This window comes from Heterocephalus glaber, unplaced genomic scaffold, assembly GCF_053883595.1.
Source record: "Heterocephalus glaber isolate CG9 unplaced genomic scaffold, H.glaber_assembly_v1.0 deba00001509, whole genome shotgun sequence".
Classification (NCBI taxonomy): Eukaryota; Metazoa; Chordata; class Mammalia; order Rodentia; family Bathyergidae; genus Heterocephalus; species Heterocephalus glaber.
The window spans coordinates 29,221,623-29,245,499 of NW_028258325.1; the positions used below are offsets into that span (position 1 = coordinate 29,221,623).

Here is a 23,877-nt window from a genome sequence, read left to right on the forward strand (position 1 = left end):
CTCATCATTCCAACTGCTACATATACACTTTGACCTTGGTTTTAATTTCTAAAATTTCACACATACACACATCCATACATATGCATTTATCATTAAACATTTATCCAACATGCAGAGACATACATTCATATTATTCATATCCTTACGGGCAAACCGAAAAAAACTCAAAGAAATTACTTGTTCCATCTGCCACCTCACCACTGAACCCCAGCATTTTTATCTTGTTCCTCAATCTCAGTATATGTCATTGTCTTCTTGTCACACTGTAAGTCAGAACCTTTCTTCCTAAATCACAACATTAAAGAAAAAGCTGTCACGTATTCTTCATGATCTCACTCAAAACTGTCCTCTTCTCTGCAACCCATATGCTACTATTTTGTGCACTTACTAGTTCACGGTATTTTCACAACTCCCTGAACCTCTTCTTGTGCAGCCTAAGAATCTGTTTGCAGAATGCCAACCAAGTGATATAAAATATAGGCTGGTTTGTACCACTAGCAAGCTTGAATATCAAGACACTGCCCTCCCACTGCCTATAAGACAAAGAGGATTTTATTGAGATAGCTAAAAAATGGGCAGAGTTGGCTTACACTCCTACCTGCTGTATGCAACTCTTCTTACACTAATCTCTGGTCATATTTAACAAAACAAACTTCTCTGAAAAGACAAACATGAGCCTTCTTTTACCATCCCTCTCTGGGTACAATTTACTCCCACAATTCTGTATATGGAGATATTACTGTCTACTCACTTATGTCTCTATTCCATAATTTTATAAACTCCTAGAAGGCAAGGATTATCTTATTCTCTGAATATATCCAACAGTTACAAGTACTCTACATGGGTGGGCATGGTGGTCCATGCCTATAATCCCAGCACTAGGGAGGCTGAGGCAGGAGGAGTTGCAGGCCAACTTGGGCTACACAGGGAGTTGAAGGCTTCCCTGAACTACATTGCAAGACTCTGTCTTAAAAAAATAAAACAAAACAAATAGAACTCAATGGGCATTTGATAAATGATTGATTAATGCAAAAAATGGTAATTCTAAAACAAAACAAAACAAAACAAAACTTGTAACTATGTGTCTGAAATACTATGTTCCAGTTAAGGGAATTTCTAGTATAGCGTACAATTTTAGTTAACTGAATAAAATTTTGAATATGATTTTGTTCACATAAAGTAAAATAACTTATCTCAAGAAGTAACTTTTGTACTTGATTTTAAAAAGTTACAGTGCTAAAACCTATCCCTTAAACTTGGTCAAGTTCAAATCATGACATGAAGAGCACAAATAACTGGATGTTAACATAGTCAAGATGTTCAAAATAATTACCATCATGAAAACTGTAAGCCAACCACCTGTTCTCTATAATCATGGAGGGTTTCTATGTTTATATCAAATGTTTTCTTTTATACATTCTAATAGTAATGAAGCTATACCCCAAGTTCTAATCATATTGGCTTTATTACTTTCATGTGCAAGTTACTGCACCTTGTATTAGAGTTATGAAGGAGTTATAATACACAATATTTAGTTGAAAACAACCTAATGGTTAATGATTTTAAATTCAAATAACTACCACGAGGAAACTTCTAATTTCTCTAGAGAAATATTAAATAGGATACACTGGAGCTACTCAAATTATTTTAATCATTTTCCAGTTTAAGAAAGACCCTACACTGTTATGAAATTAACGTGATGTGAAAATTCCCAATGAAGTTATGTTCTTGCTAAAATATAATATGTGTGCAATTCATTTACACCTGTAAAACACAAGTGTACTAATACTGGATAACTGTAATAAATGAAGATGATAAGCTTCTATTCCCTCATTTTCAAATAAATTTGACTAGGGCTGATAGGAAAAATATAAACTGATTGTCATAGCAAGGACCTTCCTATAGTAAGGTCACATATGTGATCAGGTACATATTTTCAAGACCCATAATACAAACATAATAAGGCTGGACATTAATAATAACTACATTTAGATTATATTTGAAGTAAGATACTTAAAATACCAATCTCCTTATAAGAGATTAAAACACACACAGTACAAGCTTAATCCCAGAAAATGATTTTTGTCATAGTATTTGTTACTTCTAACATTTTCATACATATCATACATTGTCAGAACTTGAGCTGCATGGCTTTGTCTTTAATTTTTTACTGGCATTTCTTTGTTTCTAAGAACATTTAATAATGCATATTTTGCTGTGACCCTCTCATTAAGTATGCCTTTTCAAATCAAAACATCCAAAGACATCTCTAATAACAGAGCAAAATAATTAATGCATTTTCAATAATAATCATTTTACACTTTTCCACATGTGTACTCTAAATAAATAGCACTTACCTATAGGTTAAAAAATGGAAAATATTTCAATATAGTTAAGAAATATCTACTTTCAGAATATGAAAATATATGCAACTAAGAACAAACTTGAAGAATACATAAAAATTTGAAAATAAATGAGGAACAGTATAAAATACTCTATCATATAAAAGTAAATGGACTACACATATATACATTAAGTTATTTTTACTTGCTATTTACTCATAAAATTATCCAATGCAAAGAAATCAAAACTATTAAAATTAACAGACTTGGTTCTTAATAAAAAGATTTGAACAAAGCATGTTGAATGAAATAAATATGCATGTCTAAAGAAATCAAATTCTGGGCCAGAGATTTAGCTCAGTGGTGCTGCACCTGTCTTGCAAGCGCAAGGTCCTGAGTTCAATCCCCAGAACAAAATAAATAAATAAATAAATAATCAATCAAATTCTTTTACATATTATTCCATAGCTTTATACTTCTAAACTCATGCTTAAGCAGCTGAATTATTCTAGGTTTTATTCTAGACTTGGAACCACTAACAATAGTCTTTACTATATTTATGTACATTGTACAATATATTCTTTCAATATGTTATTTAACATTTCACACATATGATGGAAATAGTAAAAAATGTACTCTATTGTTTAAATGAGTTTTACTAGGAAAGGAATGACAATTAGCTGAATAGAGACCATGCTTTTATTTTTCACAGGCATAATTATGAAAGTAAAGTGCATTAATTCAGTCCAATGGAGGTGTCCCTTGGAAAGTGTAAGAATGATTCTGCTAGTTCTAAAGGTTGAATAATAACTATGTGATACATACCATACTGTGTAACAAATGCTATACAGCTGTTCACAATAATGGGAACGTCATTTTTGCTGAGCTGCTGATCTTGTAATGCATTACCATCTGTACCTGCTGCTTTTTCAATTGCAGTATGCCAGACTGTGAAATCCAACTTGCTATGCCCATGGATGTATAATGTTCTGTAAGGTTTAAAAAGCATTTTAAATTAGAATTTTTCTTTTAAAAAATTTCTTATTTCAAGACAGATTATCCTTAAATCCACCAAAATATGATCCTGTCTCACCCAATCAGAAAGACCTTCCATTTACCTTCCACCCACTTCTAGCTTCTACTCTGTCACTCTTTTACCTTGTCACAGCTCTCCTTGAATAAGGAGGTTCTCTGTCCCTACTTACCATGCCAACTTTTAATTCCTCCAATCTTTTTATTCTGTTTCTGAATAACTACACTAAAACCATAATGGCAACATGACCAGTAACTTCTAATAGAAATTTCTGGCTTTTTAAAAAAAAGATTTTAGAATCATAAATGATTTTATTTCACAAAAAAGTTGCCACATGGGCCTGGGATTTAGCTCAGTGGTTCTGTTGCCTGCCTCGAAAGCACAAGGACCCAAGTTTGATCCCCAGTACCAAAAAAAAAAGTGGCCACCTGATTTGGCTTTTATGGCACAATTGCTTTGAGATTTCTCTCATCTTTCTGGTCACTTATTCAGTCTCAAGCTCACTTCTCCTTTCTGAATAATAAGGTCATGTGTGATCTCTGCACCCACAAAAATTTCATGGACTCTCCAGGGATGAGTCACTCAGGCCAATGCTTTTATCCCCCATATGCAAACTCAGAATTTCCAAATCTCTATCTCGCCATTGCAACTGCCCCTTCTCAACTCAGATCCTGCTAAAATGCAAGCATATGGGAGCAGTTAAAGTATGGGAACTGCACTCAGACTTTCCAAATTGAAATTTTAGCTTTGCTGCTTACTTGCTTTGTAATTTTGGACAAGTTGTCACCTTGTCTGTGCCTCAGTTTTGCCACTGCTGAACTGAGGATGACAGAAGAACCTAGCTCAGCACGGAATAGATATTAATAACTAAGTAATGAAGAACAATTCGAATAAATATTTATTTTTGAACACCTTTATCTTAACATGTAACAAATTTGCCAAACATTTTTCTCTCCCCGTACTAAACTGCTCCTGGCATGCAACTCTCCACTTACTCCACCAGCAATTCAAGATTAACTCCGGCAGTTTCTCCCCCGAGTCACCACCATGTAAGTTCAGTCATAAAATTCTGTTGACTCTACTCCCTCAAAATATTCTGTCTCCTCTTCTTTCCAATTCTATCTAATTTTAGATCTTTGTATTGTTTCTTGAAGTCACTAAAAGCCCTAATCGAATTCCTTCCTCAATCCTCTACCCTTCTAGTCCCTACTCCTCACCACTATCAAAATGATCTTCTGAAAATCTAATGACATCCTATATGGATCACTGTAAAAGCTGTTTGTGAACTGGCCTGTATTTTGCCCTCCAAATGTAACTGACAGTCCTGTATATTCAAGACACTCATTTTAAAAAGATCACATTTCCTGTCTTTGTAATAAATATTTACCTCTCTGTCTACTCTAGCACAACCACAATGTCCATGTAACATTCCCAGAACCACTGTCCCTGATCTTTTTCTATGCTTAGTGGGTCACAAGTTTCCCATTTTAACTCATCAACAGGTGATTTGCCCTCTGTTAAACCATATGTTGAATCTGTGTATTTTAGCTACAAACTTTGCACAGCTGAGCTAGAAAAGGTACATCAGAAGACCTCTACACTGAAAACTACAGCACCCTGAAAAAGGAGATCAAGGAGTATATAAGAAAATGGAAAGTCATCCCTTGTTTCTGGGTAGGAAGAACCAATATAGTGAAAATGGCCATACTTCCAAAACTACTATATAGATTCAGTGCAATGCCAATTGAAATTTCAACAATATAATTCACAGAACTAGAGGAAACAATTCAAAAATTCATTTGGAACCAGAAGAGACCTAGAAAAGCAAAAGCAATTCTGGGCAACAGAGACATGGCTGGGGGTATCACAATACCCAACTTCAAGCTATACTGCAAAGCTACTGTGATAAAAACAGCATGGTACTGGCAAAGAAACAGACTCAAGGATCAGTGAAATAGATTAGAAAACGCAGAAACAACTTCAGACATACTTAGCCACCTCATCTTTGACAAAGGAGCCAACCACCCTCATTGGAGGAAAGATAGCCTATTTAATAAATGGTGTTGGAAAAACTGGATTTCAACCTGTCAGAGATTAAAACTAGAGCCATATCTATAACCATGCACTAAACTAAGATCTAAGTGGATTAAAGATCTAAATATTAAGACAGAAACACTAAACTTGCTAGAAGATAAGTTAGGTAGAACTCTTGAAGATATTGGCATAGGAAAAGACTTTATGAACAAAACCTCAGTAGCACGGGAACTAGCAGAAAGAATCAACAACTGGGATTTCATCTTATTGAAAAGCTTCTGCACTGCAAGAGAAACCACCAAAAGAGCTAACAGACAACCTACAATGTGGGAAAAAATTTTAGCAGCTGTACCTCAGACAAAGGTCTACTATCTAGAATATATAAAGAACTGAAAAAAATCAGACCCCCCCAAATTCAAAGACCCAATTCAAAACTGGGCATCTGAAATGAACAGACATTTCTCAGACAAAGAAGTAAAAGCAGCAAATGAACATATGAAAAAATGTTCAACATCACTGGTCATGGGAGAGATGTAGATGACAACACTGAGATTCCACCTCACCCCAGAAAGAATGGCTGCTATCAAGAAATCATCTAATAACAAATCCTGGCAGTGGAGGGGGCGGGGAGAAAGGAACCCTTCTCTATTGTTGGTGGGAGTGCAGATTGGTGCAACCACTGTGGAAATCAGTATGGAGATACCTCAAAGAACTAGGACTAGAGGTCCCATTTGACCCAGCTATTCCCCTGCTGGGTATTTTCCCAAAAGAATTAAAAGAATCATACCACAGCATTATATATGCACCCATGTTCATAGCGGCACAATTTGTAATAGCTAAAGCGTGGAAACAGCCCAAGTGCCCATCAACTGGAAACTGGATAAAGAAGATGTAGGTTTTTTATAAAAGCCATAAAGAACGAGAAACTAGAGATATTTATAGCTAAATGGATGCATATTGAGGCCATACTCTTAAGTGAAATAAATAAGACACACGTGTAAATACTGACTAGTTTCTCTAGGGTGAGAAACTGAGAGTGTAAATAAGGATTAAAAGGGTTAATAACTAATAATTGATACTTTGAAATAGGAAAAGGTCCAAAGGGGTAGGGGTGGTGGGAGAAGATGCGGAAAGGAAAAAATGGAAAGGAAATATTATGAGAAAAGAAAAAAAAATGGAAACGAGGTCTATGTAAATAGGGAAGGGTGGAGGGGTGAAGGGCGCACAGGGAATGAGGAAAAAATAAGAACCAAGATACATCATGTACAGGTACAAGCAACCAATGATAAATGTAAACGTACTGTATGCCTAAAATGTACCAATAAAAGAATTTAAGCAAAAAAGAAAAAGTACTTCAGTCTCTAGCCAACATATAGTACCTGACATTTAGCAGATACCTAACAGTTTTACCAGCACAAAGTTATCACTTGAAACAAATTAATTGTGCAGGTATTTCAAGTACACTCAAACTAAAACTATTCAATCTTGATTGCAGGCAATGAGAGGGCAACTTTTGATTTAAACCCTTCCTCTTCCCCCTCTCACCCAAATAAACAGACTCAGCTGCATGATCTTTGGGGATTCTGTAGAATGGGAGAAGAGTGCATCTTTTTATATTTCAGGTCATCATTGGCCATGATTTTAAAACATTCTAAAAACTCTTTATTTTCCTTTATTTTATAGTCTTCCAATGCTCCTTCAAGAAGTCGAAGCTACCACCACCTTAGCATACTTTCCTTTCCAGTGGTATATGAGCTAGCTAGAACAACCTTTTCCTTACAATTCTGCCTGTAATCATCTCTCGCTCTCTCACATACTTACTTATTGTTTTTATTTTACACACCACCATAGCAAATCTAGCCTACAGGTTTGTGATTTTATTTTTGAAGAATTCTGACACTTGTTCTAATACTTCTGTCATGTTTTTAGTCTTTCATTTATCTTACATCATCTGTTGCTCAGATCTACTTTACTGATGGATATACTGAAGTAAAATGATGTAACTCATAATTTCCCTGAAAAATATTAACCTCCTAATTATGTACACTTAGTCAAAATTGTCTTGCTAAATTCAGAAATTTAGGTAAAAATTAAAACTTAGCACTTCTGTTTTTATTTACATATATTTTTACATGATAATTAGGCTCTAAATATAACACAAATCTCAGAAAGTGTTTACTTATTTATACATTACTATGGTAGGTTGTAAAAGAAATTCAAAATGCAATGGTCCTACAACACTAGTATAACTGTCACTAACTGTGAGCCTTTCAGATTTCAAATTTTCTTTCTAGTCAGAAGAAATCCCCTGATGACAAGTCTAGCTGTCTTCTTGTGAACTAGTGAGGTGTAGAAGAAGTAATGACAAGTTAACTCCTGAGTCAACTTGTCAGAGTGAATCCTAAAATATATTATCCATTGCAGTAGATGTCTGACATTTAATAGCATCAGTTCAACAACTTTCCTCTCTCATCCATATCTAAACTCTGCACATCAAATAAAGCATCACAAGACATTTTCAACACAAATGCCAGCCAACTTTGTAATTTTAAGTTTTTCACATAATCAATTCACATTTCTGGATAAAAATTCTGAGGAAAAATTCATGTGTACTCTGACAATCTGAAGTTATTTTGCTAAACTGTAATTAGAGAAATTAGATATTGTAATTGTCCATTACCCAAGCAAAAATTTCCAAATATCTTTCAAAATCATATAAAGAAATATAACTATTTGTTGTAATGAATTGAGGCAGTTCAGTAAGACCTAGAAAACAAGTCCCAGGACTAATAAAACAATTCTCTCAAAATTGCAATGTTTAAGTGTTGACAATCATATTTGAACTTGGTCTACAGACAAGAACCAGAAGCCTCTTCACAACTAATCGGATCAATAAGTTTGACTCCATAAGAACAAATTTACTTATAAAGAACATTTTAAATGAAACTTAAGAACAAATAACACACTACAAATATTACTGAAAAAGAAAATATCCTAAGCATTTACACAAAAAAACCCCCTAAGTCATTAACAGAAATAGTTATGCCACGAAAAGATAATTTGCAGAAAAAAATGTAAACTGCCAATAAACACTATGTATGAATAAAAGACATATACACAAAGCAGCAATAAGTCAAAAGCAATTTATCAAAAATGTAAAATGTGTACAGTTTCCCAGTAAAGACTAACGAGATGATCACTATACTTTGTGATCTTAGTAGATATTCTGAAGGAAAATTTGGCAATACATACTAAGAGACTTAAAATATACTTGCATAATTTTTGACAAGTAATTGCAATCACAGTACCCTTCCATAGCACATAATTTGAAATGAAGATACAATACCTGTTTCTCCCAATATCTGTTTGGGCCCTTTCTCGTGTATGCATACATCTATACCAAGACAGACATTTACTAGGACACTTACAAATGGAAAAACATTAAATCCCAACAAGGAAAGGTTAAGTGATTTAGCATACACACATAGATACATGTGTTTAGTAAAATGTATAGAACACATAATTGAATACATGTATAAATTCAGTTGTATCTGCCAAAAATTTTTTATCTATGGGTAAAAAACTGAAAAGATATTTTGTTATCTCTATTGTGTGTATTTAAATATTACTAAAAACAAATGACACAAATCAATGTTTTCACTGGCCTCTTAAACAAAAGGCTATGTATGGCAGCCTTCTGAACCATGCAATCTCAGTCTTGTTTTTCATTAAGCTTTTAAGCCAGAGAACTGGAAATCTCTCTGCCCAGCCTTTTATGACTAGGAAATGAAGGACTCCAAAGAATTTACACAAGGCCAAGGGCTAGGAAGGAATATTAAATTTGGGCTAAGAAGGTAGGTTTTCTGGTCCCACCTGGCAGAGCCTAGACCATAATTTGTTACTTGAAAAATTAGAGCTCTTTAAAGACCTGGTCTTCAGTATCCAAAATGCTCACTGTAGAAGTAGAACTCTGACGTCACTTCTTCTTTCTTATCACAGGTTCACAAAACAAGGATTCCAAAACAACTTATCAAAGAGTTACATTATTGGAATGAACGTGGAAAAGGATCCTCCAGAGCCACTCATAATAGCAAATCTAAAGTGATATTCACTATTCACGAATTTAATTCTTTCCATAATTCTGATCACAAAATGAATTGGATGAGAACCTAATTAAATCTTCCCATAAGTTCCCATAAGTTCCCCTAATCATTGAATTTTATTCGGTTCTCATCCATTTTGGTACAATAAGCATCACAGGATGGTTTTTTTATGGGAATTTTATTGGTGTGATAACCTGGTCATTAGAATTTTAATGTACTAAAATGCACTAATTTTAATTGTGCAGTTGACAAAATTTTTAAAAATGCCTACTCTTTATAGAACATTTCCATCATCCATGAAATTGCCTAGTAACTCTTTGTAGTACATCACTTTTACCCATGAACCTATACAAAATTTGGTTGCTATCATTATTTATTCGTTTACCAGTTCTAGCTTTTCATATAAGTGGAATTATACAATATTACCCTTTCTCTCTTTTTCTCAGTGCAACGTTTTCTAAGACTCATTCACAGAATTGTTAAAATCAGTATTTATGAAGTGTGACAAAAACAGGCCAAATACTGCTGTCTAGTGTCATCCAACAGAAAGGGAGGCTCATACAAACATTACAGTGTGTCCTCATCTACCTTATTCACTGCACTTGAAACTATGCAACTTCTGGCTCTTCCCTAAAGTCAGAATGACCATGAAAGGTAAATGTTTGAAATGATTCAAATCACTGAGGTAGCCCTGAGAGTGCTATTAAAGATAGTCATAAAAAAGGACTTTTAGTACTGTTTCAGAAAGTGGCAAGAATGATGCGATGTGTGTTTAAAGGAAGGGGGAGTATTTTGAGAGGGATAAATGGTAATGTGTCTTTTACTGTAATGATTTTTTTTTAATTTAAGCATTCATATTTCTCAAACATAATCTGTATATCCTTACTGATTTTTGGTCTTCTTGTCCAAGCAGTTAATGAAAGCCAAAGGCTGACACCTCCACTCATAATTATGTAATTGTTTATTGTTCCTTTGGTTCTCTCACTTTTTAATTTATGTATTTTGAAGCTTGGTTGTTAGATATATATGTGTACATATATGTGTGTGTGTGTATATATGTGTATGTACATATAGATATATATATATTTAAGGTTGGTTATGCCATCTCGAACTTGACACTTTTATCACTAGAAAATGTCGCATATTGTCTCTGCTAACACTGCTTGTCCTGAAATCTACTCTGATACAGTATTAATTTGGTTGCTCCAGCATACCTATGATCTGTATGGTGTATCATTTTCTCTTTTTCTTGTAAACAATCTGTCTTATATATTTTCTTTCATTAAGTTTATTGGTACATTTTAGGTATAAAATACAGTTACATTCGTCAATGTCATCTTGTACCATTACATGAGTATCTTGGTTCTTATTATTTTCCCCATTCCCCTGCCCTCCCTTCACCGCCTCCACCCTTCCCCATTTGCAAAGACTTTGTTTCCATTTTTTTCCTTTTCTCATATTTTTTCTTTTCCCTTTTTTCCTTTTCCCGACCCCTCCCACTTCCCCTGCTCCTTTAGAACTTTCTTCCTTTTACACAATATCAATTACACATTTTTAAATTACAATATCAATATCTAAGAGACATTACCACAGATTTTACAGAATTTAAAAGGATATAGAAAGCATATTACAAAAATCTTCTTTGAAATAAATTTGACAACTTCTAAGAAGTAACTTAGAAGACAAATTAATGAAACTAACTCTGGAGGAAATATAAAAATTGAATAGCACCTATTAAAGAAAGTATATTCCTACCTTGAAAACCTACCTATATGACAACAGCAGGCTCATATACATTTTAACTGATAAATTACATCAAACAAAGCAGAAAAAAGAAGGAACACTTCTCCCCTCATTATAGGAAATCAACATTGTGCTAATCCAAAAACTGGATAAAGATAATAGAAGAAAAAAGTATGAACACAGATAGAAATTTGTTTAACAAAACAAACTATTAGAAGTCAGATCTGGCAGTATGTAGAAAGTGATTTTGTTATAGGGATGGCAGTGTTGGCTCAGCATTGGAAGGAAGATCCACCCCTAAAAGTCATTGTTTTAACAGAGGAAAGGAAAAAGCCATATGATCCTGCCACTAGTTGGAGAAAAAGTATTGGACTAAATTCCACAGATGTTCATGGTAAAAGCTATCAGGAGACTAGAAGTAGAACAGAACCTTCTCAACAGATTAAAGACATGTACTCCATACTTCCAGCAAGAATGCCTTATATGAATGGAGAAGATACAATGCTTTCTCCTTAAGGTGGGGAACAAGGGCAGATATGCTTACTCTTTATCTGTCCATTAAACTTTGAAACCTAGTCCCCACCAAAATAGTCTGGCAATAAAATGACATAATTAGGATAGTATTGGCAAGGTAGAAGCAAAAGCTTTATATGTAGATGAAATGATCATCTACAGAGAAAATACTAAGAAATCTCTAGGAGCCCCAGAACTTGTATTTGAATTTAGCAGGATTAGAAAACACAAGGTAGATATAAAAATTCAGGTCTGTGTATACTTGCTATAAATGAAGAATTGGATATTGAAATTTAAAAGTTATGTAGGAGTACAAAGGACCTAGAAAAGTTAAAAAACAAAAAATAACAAACAAAACACGAACAAACAAAAAAGTGTTGGAAGACATTTAGTACCTAATTTTAAGACTTCTTCTAAAGCTACAGTAATCAAGGCAGTCTTGGTATAAGGAAAGGCATATAGATCATTGGAATAAAACAGAGAATCTAGAAATAGAACCACACATATATGGTCCGCTGAGTTTTGAAAGATTATTTAACGTTAGCATTTTATAGAATATAAACTCAATTCAAGAGCCGAGGAAGAGATAGTGTTTTCAGCAATCGGCACTAAAACACCTGGTATCCATATATAAAAAATTAACCTCAACCCTTTATTTCCATACATGAAAATAACTTGAAGGGATCTATGAACCTAAATATGAAAGCCTAAAAGTATAAAACTTTAAGAAGAAATTATAAGGGAAAATGTTTATGAATTTAGGTTAGGCAAGAACTGCTTAGGATACAAAAAACATGATGCATAAAAGAAAAAAATTGATAAATGAGATTCCACCAAAATTTAGAACTTTAAATGACATCCTTAAAATGAAAAGTAGTCCTTAAGCAGACCATATTTACAATGCATATAACCTATGACCAGAATATATAAAGAACTCTTACAGCTCATTAATAGACAACCCAATTAAAAAGTATACATAAGAAGATGATAGCCAGTATAGGACAAGGAAAGGTGAGCAACTCTAGAATCAGAAAAATACTAGTCAGTACAATAAGAAGATTGAATTATACACTCATTAGGGAGATGAAGTTAAAAGTTTTAAAAGCCTTGTCATGACTTTTTCTTTTTGTTGGATTCTCTCCCTTTGCATTTAATTTGTCACACCCAATGGATTCATTCTGCTGGGTTTCCTGGGGTTGTGATCCTCACCGTCTTTTCCTAGGGTATTGACTAAAATTTTTTGGATTGCTGGTTTGGTGTTCTTGAAGTTCCTGAGGTGCTCTTTATCATGAAAGTATCGTATTGCTCCATCAGTTTTGAAAGATAGTTTTGCAGGGTACATCAATCTGGGTTGGAGGCTGTTTTCCTTTAGGGCTTGAAATACATCACTCCAAGCTCTTTTTGCCTTGAGGGTTTGCACTGCGAAGTCTGCTGTGATTCTGATGGGCTTTCCTTTGTATGTGTTTTATTTCTTTTCTCTCACTGCTTGTAGAATTTTGTTCTTCTGTTGGATTTCTGGAATCCTAACTATTACATGCCTATGTGTAGATTTTTTTTGATCCAGGCTATCTGGAGTCCTATATGCCTCACTTATCTGTATGTCAATCTCTTTTCCCCTCCTTGGGAATTTTTCTGCTATCACTTCTATGAACGGCTTTTTTATGTCATCTGCAATCTCTCCTCTTTCTTCATTGACTCCAATCAGTCTTATGTTATTCTTCTTTGCATTGTCTAGCAGCTGCTAGATTGATTTCTCGTGTTCCTCTACAATTTTAAAGCAATTTTTCTTTTCCTGGTCACTAATTGCAATCTTATCTTCTCACATTGGTTCATTCTTCTGCTCAGACTTTCAATGGAGTTTTTAATCTCCTGGAAATCTGTTTGGATCTGTTTTATGGATTCCATTTGTTTCCTATGTTGGGATTCCATCATGTTCCTCAGATCCTCTATTTTTTTATCTGTGTCCTCTCTAGATTTATTAATCATGTCTTGCACCATGAGCACCATCTTTGCTGTTGAGTAATTATTTCTGATTTCATTTTTCCTTGATCCTCTTTTGTTGCCAGTTCAGAGAGTCCAGGTGGTTGAGTATCAGATTGTTCCATCTCATCTCCCTTTGGGGTTTCTGTAGGTGATCTGGAAGTCTGTTTTTGAGGCTTGTTTACGTGTCTTCTCTTTTCCACGGTGGCGGGGGTGCTTCTGGCACCCACGCGGCTCACCTCTGCCCTAGGAGCCTGGGATGGTGGCGGGGGAGCTTCCTTCTGGGTGCTGGGACCTGCTGAGCTTCTCTGCCCTAGGAGCCTGTGATGGTGGCAGGGGAGCTTCCTTCCGGGTGCTGGGACCAGCTCACCTTCTCTGCCCTAGGAGCCTGGGCAGTCTGTCTTATATTTAAAATATATTTCTTTGCAAAGTTATATGCTGTGTCCTACTTTTTAAAATCTATTTTGTCAATCTTTGCCTTGTAACTAAAATACAGTGAGTGCTTATATTTAAAAAAAAAAAAATCATTACAGTGAAAGACATTGCCAGGAATGATGGGATAATTGTATTCCAATCCAGGGGAAGTATTTTGTTTATTCTGAATACTCTAAGACTGGTGAATGACAATATGTCTTTTACTGTAACAAAAATTTTTATTTACACCACATTTCTTAATCACCCCAAAGATTCAGACCATTAATATTTAATGCAATTATGTGCTTGATTAGATTTTAATAAGCCTATCATCCTGTTAGTTTTTTCTCTTGTCTCATCTCATATCTTCCTTTCTCTCCTTTCCTTGTATTCTTCTGGATTAATTATTTTTATGATTGCATTTTATCTGTGCTACTGGCTTAGTCCCTATACCTTTTTGCTTTCTCTTAGTGGTTGCTCATGAGTTTTCAAAATTGTTGAAGTCTACCTTCAAACAGAATATACCAGTTCACATATAAGAGCCTTAAAATATTTTCGGTTCATTTCTCCTTTGCTGTCCTGTGATATTCGTATACATTTTATTTCTATAAATGTAATAAATTCCGCAGTACATCAATTTTGCACTTTAATCAGTTATCTTTTAAATAAATTAGAAACATGTTCTTAGCTTCCTCATTCTTATGCACAGATTCACGTTTCCAACTGGTATCATTTCCTTTCAGCTGAAAAACCCTCCTTTAACACTTCTTATTGCAGCATAGGTCTGGATTCTCTGTCCAGGCTTCAGACATTATTTAATGCATGGCATTCTAGGAGTTGTTTCTGCCTAGACTCTTAGAGAGATCACATTACAAATATACAAGTTAATATCAAGGGAACGACGTAAAGGAACTCCTATAAAAATTTCTGAAACTGATTGTGTATCTTCCCCTACTTTAGTACTCACCATTATAAATTCAAACTCCTGAAACTCCTATCTGCAGACACAAGGAACTCCTATCTCTGCAATACTATCCCATTCTTCTTGGGCTTCCCTATTTCCTATGTCATGGGCCATGAGTACCTGCAGATAAAGTTAAGACTACCTTAAGAATTAACTTATTTGCTTCTCTTCTCTGTATAAACACAATTCTGACTGCTTATAAACACAAAGTTTGAAGAGTTGTTTTATATATTTTGTCCAGTTTTCTCAGTTCTTTAAATGAGAGGTCATGGACCATGCCAGTTAACCATTCTTGGCAAGAAATGGTAATCTAGTACAATGTATTTAACACTGCACCCATACATCATCTTCATTTTAGTTTAGGGAGATAAAGGATTTTGTTTTACTCTTTCAGATAAGAAACTGAAGCAGAGAGATGAATTTTAGTTAGAAATAGACAAATATTATTATTAAGAAAATGTGTAAATGCAGAGACTGCATCACAGGAATAATGAATAGGAAGTATTATTATAATTCTAAAAACAGAAGTTCTGTGAACAGTTCCAGGGACTTAAGAAAGGAAAAGTTCCACTTTTTTATTCATCTCTATACAGTATCAAGACACGCAGGTGAAGTGTCACAAGCCTTTATCGGTGCTCTGCTGAGTACAGAATGAAAACAAATCCTCACTTACAGCAGTAATTTTTAAGATACTTTAATTTTTAAAAAATATGTTCTCTGGGCTGGGGATTTAGCTCAGTGGTCCCGCTGCCTGCCTTGTGCAAGGTTCCGAGTTTGATCCCTGGTACCAAAAAAAAAAAAAATGTCTTCTGCACCCTTGTAAGAGGGTTACAATTAGCACCCTTGTGAAAGGCTTAGAATTAGCCCTGGAATAAATTAAGTTGTAAATTAACTTTAATGAAAATGTAGTATGGTATCTATTTATCTTTCCAAGTCCACTGGCTCATGCTTCATCTTTAAGCTTGAAGGCTAAGGGGAACTTGGATGGTGATGCTATCTTCTTCCTGTTTCTCTAAACTGACAATTTCTACCTTTCAAAATATTTGGTCACTCTGCCCCTTCATTTCCTACTGAAATCCTAATTCCAGTTCTAGACCTAGTTAAACATATTCTTAAACAGCAACAACAAAAAACCCTGATCCGCTATCTTGAAGAGATCTTCTCATTCTTTTGTATATTTTTTCTTCATAACCTGGTATATAGAGATATGTTGAATTAAATCCAACAATTTTTGAAGCAAATATATACAAATACTATAAATGTTTTTTGTTAAATACACATTCCCTTCCCTATAATTTTCTCTTTCTTTAAAATCATTTTATAAGTATTCCTAGTCCTTTGCTCCTGTGAGTGCAGTTAGAGGTGAGAATCTCTTGCTTCCCTTGGCAACACTCAGATTAAACCTTCTCTAAGAATTAAATCATCAGAAAGTTACAAAAGCACTCAAGCTGATACTGTGGGCAATTGGCTACTGTTTAATTTGCAATTACATGCACAATTTAGAAACCACTTTAAGATAATTCAGCCTCAGGAGGATTGCTAACATTATCAGCTCCTATAAAACACAATTCAAGGCAGAAAAAAAGGTCATATGGAATAAGTTGATACAAAATAAAGAATCTTAAGTTTAGGGCGCTAACCTCCCAAAATGAGAAAAGTAGTCTCTTCCATAATTGGGAAAGAGATTGATAAAATGTTTATTCCCCAATGTTAGCTCATGTCTAGAATTTGCAATTAAAACCACAATGTACTCAGCCTTGGGAGCCATTCAAGTACAATGTGCTTTATCACAGGTTGACCAAAGAAACTAAAACCAAAAGACAAAATGACAACAACAAACACACCATTTTTCCTATTTCTGATAACACGGCTAAGTTATTCACGATTATGCTTATTATAAGCAACAGCCGTTCAACAAACGCTTAATAATAGGCATGAGCTATGGAATGTCGTATGCAGCTATAGAATGTGAAGGTGGTGAACACAGAAGCTAATTATTAGAAAGAGATATTCAGAGAGTGTGAGTAAAATGGCAGAAATAGTTTTCAAATTGTGAAAAAGGATGTTGTAATCCATTGAACTTTTTGGCCAAAGGGAAGACATGATCTACTGTCCAGGAAAATGCCTACTGACCTTCTGATTTAGAATGATCACTAACTTACAACAGATATTCAAATATATGTTTTTTTTAAAACAAAGAAATCCTGATTAAGGCTAAAACACAAAGCACAGAACCCTAAGTCCCAATAACCACATCAAATACCATGCCAGAAACCCTTAAGTGTAATTAAGAAAGCTTCATTTTCCAAAACAATAGATTTTTAAAGAATACAAAGGATACATTTTAAAGCGACACCATCTGGAACACCTTCTGTTTAGAGCTTTTTAGAGCAAAAATGCTCTGTAAGTGGAAAATATTGTTGCAATATTTTTCTGTCTTAAAACACTCATGCTCTACATATAGAGAAAATTACCGTGAAGATTCAAATATTTATTTAAATAGAAATGATATACAGTGGATGATTATCAATTTATGAACTTTTCCAGTTGAGGAAATTCCTTCTTCTTGCCTTTAATATATATTAATTCTTTTAGCACTTTAATCAAAAGTAGACAAAGACAGAAAAATGTGAAATTAATTCATTAAATTTATTTAGGATTTGAAATTTTTCTTTTGGATTTGAAATTCTTGTGAAGCTGATACTTATTTTTAAAAAAGGTTAAAATTTATAGCTGGTTGATTTCTCTCTTTTTCAATTATCCACATTATATCTGTATGCCATCAACATGAATAATTTGAAGTTGTTTTATTTCCAAAAGCCACAGTTTTATCTGTCATTGACAAGTCTACCATAATCTACTTTAGCTTACAGTCATTATTTCCCAAGGGCCTAGCAGAGATGAAAAAGAGTGGTGCAATGAAATTCTCTTATTTTGGTATGATACTGATCACAACTATAATTAACTAGCAGTGTTTGTGAACTTGAAGAAAAGTACATATTCCCTCCCTTGGTAAATGATTCTACATTCACAGAGCCACCCAGGCTAACAACTCTGGAGTCTTTATCCCCTTTGCACAAAGAAACCAAAACCTATCAAACTGGCATCTCCCACATCCCAATACCAGACTCAGAAGGCTACCAATGTTCAACACCATCCATCAATTCCTCTTTTCATGCTGTTACAGTGGAAAGATTCTGTCTCCTTCTGGTCCTTTCTTAAACTTTCAATATCTCCTATTTCATGTCTCTTTATAAACACAAAAGTCCAAGCTACCATAAAGCAAACTATACATGCAGTCTCTTTCTGGGTCTAATATCTTACCTCACTGTTAATCCTATTAACCTGCAGACATTCTCGACACAGTGTTCTCACCAGCTGTTCTTTTAGTCAGTTTTCAACCTTAACCTGCTAAGTACCTCTGTGATTACTTTCTCTCTCCTTGAAGTAACCAGATGGACTCCATCATAACACTTCTCTATGGCCCTTGGAGCACTTGGCTTTAACACACACACATACACACACACGCATATACACACATACACACTAAACACAATGTGTAGGATATTCTATCTAGGGTTTTGTTAGCCACTCTACGATGTTCACACAATGATGAAATTGCCTAATGATGCATTTCTTCAAACATATCCCTGCTGCTATGCAACAAATCCCTGTACTCTTCCTGGGCCTTGTGACACCACTCTGCTAGTTTCTTGCCTAAGTCACTGGCTTAACAAGCAGCTTCTCCCTCCTGCCAACTCCTTCCAAAATTATGTGTATTCATCAAGTCTCCAACAAATTACTTCCTTCCTTCTCATAATAAAGACTCGAAATAACTTCACCTCCTTCCTTCTATGTACCAATAATTCCAGAATCTATATCTCCACCTCAGTAACTTTTTGCAAATATGCAATTTAAAAAAATAACCTGCTAGCAATTTCTCTATAGATGTCTTTAAAGCACTTCATATTAAATATGGGTAAAATTAAACTCATTATCTTTCAAGCTCTTTCACAAATCTTTTCCTTTTCCACTATTCCTTGCCTGAAGTTTATGTATTTGTTCAATACATGTGTACATAAATATGTGCATAAATAAACAGGTAAATGCAAGACCATAACTCATACCATACAAAGTGCCATGTGCTGAGAAAACTGCAAACTTCGCCGTCAGGGTTTATAACCTGCTATATTTACCTTCTATCAGGTGATTCTTACTTTATTCAGATTATTAATCTCACTTCTTTTTCTTCCACTTTCAAGTAAATGGAAACTATATGTATACTTTTGCTAATAAAATTTTATAGTGAACATTTCTTTTCTAATAAATGCAAAAATTTTAAATATTGGTAGCTTATATTGTAAAATTAGATTTTTGGCATACAGTATCTGTTGACCTGATTCTTAAGAATGATCTGTATAAACACATTAGTAAATTACATCTAAAACTTGTTGGTTTTTGTTTTTGTTTTTGTACTGGAGATTGAACTCAGGACCTTGTGCTTGCCAGGCAGGCAAAGCCACCACTGAGCTACATCCCCAGCTAACACTTATTTTTTAGAACAAAAAACTTTACAGTAAGTCATTAAATTAAATGTACACTGATTTCAAAAAAGTAATTCTTGCCAGCCATGGTAGCACGTGCCTGTAATCCCAGCACTTGGGAGGCTGATGCAGGAAGACTACTGAAAGTTCAAAGCCAGAATGGACTACATAGTGAGTTCAAGACCATCCTGAACTACATGGAGGGACCCTGTCTCCAAAAACCAAAAAGACTCAAAACAAAACAAAACAAAAAAAGTAATTTTCAATACCATATAGGTACTGGAAGACTGTTTAAATACTTAAATACTGCCTGACACATAGTAATGTTTTGTATTGCTATCATTGTGTCATTGATGTTATCAAGTTACTGTTGATCAAGAGAAAACAGGAAAGCAAGTAAACTATGATACAGTATAAGTATGTAGTGAACACAAATGCTTTTAATTGGTTTGTGTTATAGGATTGCTAATCAAGGAGATTTAAGGAAATTATTTGGTTATGTATTTATTCTTACATTTCTCTGCTCTCATTCTGGCTTATGCCTTACACTTCTCTTTTGCAAAAAACAATGCTTTCAAAATGACAATACTACAATAGATTTATAGAAGTTTTTAAATTATTACAAAAATATAATGAAGCACCTGCTATTTTGGAATCAGATTAGTTATCCAGTATTCTCAGAACTTGGAAAATAACTATTACAAATGGATTTCACTCCCTGAGCCCTGAAGTCCAGAAGAAAGGTCAATAAATAAAAAACATCAAAACATTTAGTCTTCTGGCTTCCGTAACTTGCCATAATGAGTGAATACGCTGCATACAGTAAGCAATAAACAAAATCCATCAAGTTGAATAAATCTACATCATGTTTACTAACTTCTCAATTGAAACCTAGGTACCACTGGTCACATCCTTCATAGATTAAAAATAGTAGAGAAACAGCTTGGCTATAGTAACTTGATAAGTAATAAAGAAAAATGATAAAATAAATTTGACCATCAAGTTGACACTTATCTATTTAAAAGTACAAGCTTCGGGCCGCTGCACCACCACCCCAGAGGGCCAAGGAGATGAGCCACGAAGGCGCCAGCACTCCCCCACCCCCGACAATGGGCTGGGTTGAGCCATTACCTGGATCCACACCGCAGAGTTGCAGGGGGCATAAAGGACACTGTTCTGAGCTTGAGAAGATAGAGTAGATGTGAACAACAAAAAGAGGGCCTCTCTGAGGCCCCTTGATGAAAATTAAAGCCCGCTGAAAAAGTGAAGAAAATCTCTGCAATAAAGGCACACCAGACCAGCTTAGTTGAGGGGGGAACTGCTGTGGACCAGAGCAGCACGGCTACAAGCAGATCCAAGCCAGGGATCCACCCTGACCCCAGAGGTAAAGGGTTCATCCGCCCAAGCCAAGGGCCTGCCTGGAAAAGAGCTGCACAGGCATACAAGCAACAGCCAGAGGTTCGAAGCAATACCATCAGTAAGTGTGCAAGACCCTAGCCAGAAGCTTGCTCACACAACAGGAACTGGGGTGCACAGCACCAGCCAAAGACCCTCCCAGACAAATAGCTACATAGGGGCCCTAGCCAGTGGCACACCTAGATACCATCCCAAGTGTACACAGGCCCCAGCCAGAAGCCCACCCAGACAACAGGTCAGCTCAGGGATTCAGAAGGCCACCTTTCTGAACCCAAGAATCAGTGTACTGGTCGAGCTGCAGAGAAAAGGCAGCTCTGTGGCTTGTGGAGAATTGAAGACCAATGGGTGAGCAAAAAGTTGCCTTGGCAAAGGCACACCAGGCTGCATCTTTTGAAATGAGAAGACACATAAACAAGTCTCAAAACCAGACTTCCAGATCACATAAGGCAACCCCAAAGGGAAAGGAGATGGAACAATCTGATACTCAACCACCTGGACTCCCTGAACTGGCAACAAAAGAGGATCTGGAAAAAATGAAATCAGAAATAATTTCTCAGATAACAGCAGATATTGTCCTCATACTGCAAGACATGATTAATAAATCTAGAGAGGACACAGATTAAAAAAAAATAGAGGAGCTCAGGAACATGATGGAATCCCAACATAGGAAACAAGTGGAATCCATAAAACAGATGCAAATAGATTTCCAGGAGATTAAAAACTCCACTGAAAGTTTATGCAGGCAGAATGAGCCAATGTGAGGACAAAATTTCAGATATACAATTTGCAATTAGTGACCAGAAAAAGAAAAATTTCTTAAAAATAGTAAGGGACCACGAGAAATCAATCTAGCAGCTGCTAGACAATGCAAAGAAGAATAACAGAAGACTGATCAGAGTCAAAGAACAGAAGAGAGTGCAGACGACATAAAAAAAAACGTTCACAGAAGTGATGGCAGAAAACTTCCCAAGGAGGAGAAAAGAACCTGACATACAGACAAGGGAGGCATATTGGACTCCAACTAGCCATGATCAAAAAAAATCAACACATAGGCATATAATAGTGAAGATTCTAGAAACCCAATAGAAGAACAAAATTCTACGAACAGTAAGAGAAAAGAAACAAATCACATACAAAGGAAAGCCCATCAGAATCACAGCAGACTTCTCAACGCAAACCCTCAAGGCAAGGAGAGCTTGGAGTGATGTATTCCAAGTCCTAAAGGAAAACAACCTCCAACCCAGATTGATGTACCCTGCAAAACTATCTTTCAAAACTGATGGAGCAATAAGATACTTTCATTACAAAGAGCACCTCACCAACTTCATGAATACCAAACCAGCACTCCAAAAAATTTTAGACAATATCCTAGGAAAAGACAACCAGGATGACAATCCCAGGAAGCCCAGCAGAATGAATCCTTCGGGCACAAGAAATTAAACGCTAAGGGGGAGAATCCAACAAAAATAAAAAGTCATAACAATGATAAGTCAATATGTATCAGTTATAACTATCAGTGTTAATGGTCTCAATTCACCAAACAAAAGAAATAGACTGGCAGAATGGGTCAAGAAGCAAGATCCAACAACACATTTAATTTAAAAAGAAATTCACAGACTGAAAGTTCAAGGGCAGAAATACTCCATGCAACAGGAACCTGAAAAAAAGCAGGATTAGCTATCCTTTTTGCAGATCAAGTGGATTTCAACTCAAAATCTGAAACACTTCTGGTCCCAAGAATTTCAGATGAGGGACAGTCAACCTGTATGCACAAATCTATTGTGAACATGCGTTTTCCTTTCTCTTAAGTAAAAATATAAGAACAGAACTTCTGGTTCTTAACAGTAATACAAGAAATTTCTATATTGTTTTCCAAAATGGTTTTGTCATTTTACATTCACATTAGCAGTATTAGAAACTTCTAAACTGGTTCACACCTAAGCTGACAATTGTTCTTTTAAAACTTTTAACTTCATCTCCCTAATGAGTGTATAATTCAATCTTGTTATTGTACTGATTAGTATTTTTCTGATTCTAGTGTTGCACACCTTTCCTTGTGCTGTACTGGCTATTTATCATCTTCTTGTGTCTACTTTTTAATTGGGTTGTCTATTAATGAGCTGTAAGAGTTCTTTATATATTCTGGTCATAGGTCATATACATTGTAAATATGGTCTCCTTAAGGATTACTTTTCATTTTCTTAACAATGCCTTTTAAAGTTCTAAATTTTGATGGAATCTCATTTATCAATTTTTTTCTTTTATACATCATGCTTTTTTTAATCCTAGAAAATTCTTGCCTACCCTAAATTCATGAACATTTTCCCTTATAATTTCTTCTTTAAGTTTTATACTTTTAGTCTTTCATATTTAGGGTCATAGATCCTTTCAAGTTATTTTTATGTATGGAAATCAAGGGTTGAGGTTAATTTTTTACATACGGATACCAGGTGTTCTAGTACCATTTGTTGAAAACATTACCTTTTCCTCCGCTCTTGAGTTCAGTTTATGTTCTATAAAATGTTAATGTTAAATAATCTTTCAAAACTCAGTGGACCATATATGTGTGGTTCTATTTCTAGATTCTCTGTCTTATCCCAATGATCTATCTGTCTTTCCTTAGGCCAACACTGCCTTGATTACTGTAGCTTTAGAGGAAGTCTTAAAATTAAATAATAAATGTCTTCCAACACTGTTTTTTTTTCTTTTTACTTTTCCACATCCTTTGTACTCCTACATAACTTTTAAATTTTAATATCCAATTCTTCATTTATAGCAAGTATACATAGAC

At 35.0% G+C, this 23,877-nt stretch overlaps 1 protein-coding gene across 3 annotated transcripts in view; it reads right to left on the bottom strand.

The window, feature by feature from the left end:
• Arap2 (ArfGAP with RhoGAP domain, ankyrin repeat and PH domain 2) overlaps nucleotides 1-23,877 on the bottom strand; it is a 177,754-nt gene that overhangs the window by 59,279 nt on the left and 94,598 nt on the right. For all 3 annotated transcript variants that reach the window (XM_004867672.4, XM_087187437.1, XM_004867671.4), the window contains exon 20: nucleotides 3,168-3,331. In XM_004867672.4, coding sequence (XP_004867729.1) covers nucleotides 3,168-3,331 — 164 coding nt within the window. The remainder of the gene's footprint in view (nucleotides 1-3,167; nucleotides 3,332-23,877) is intronic.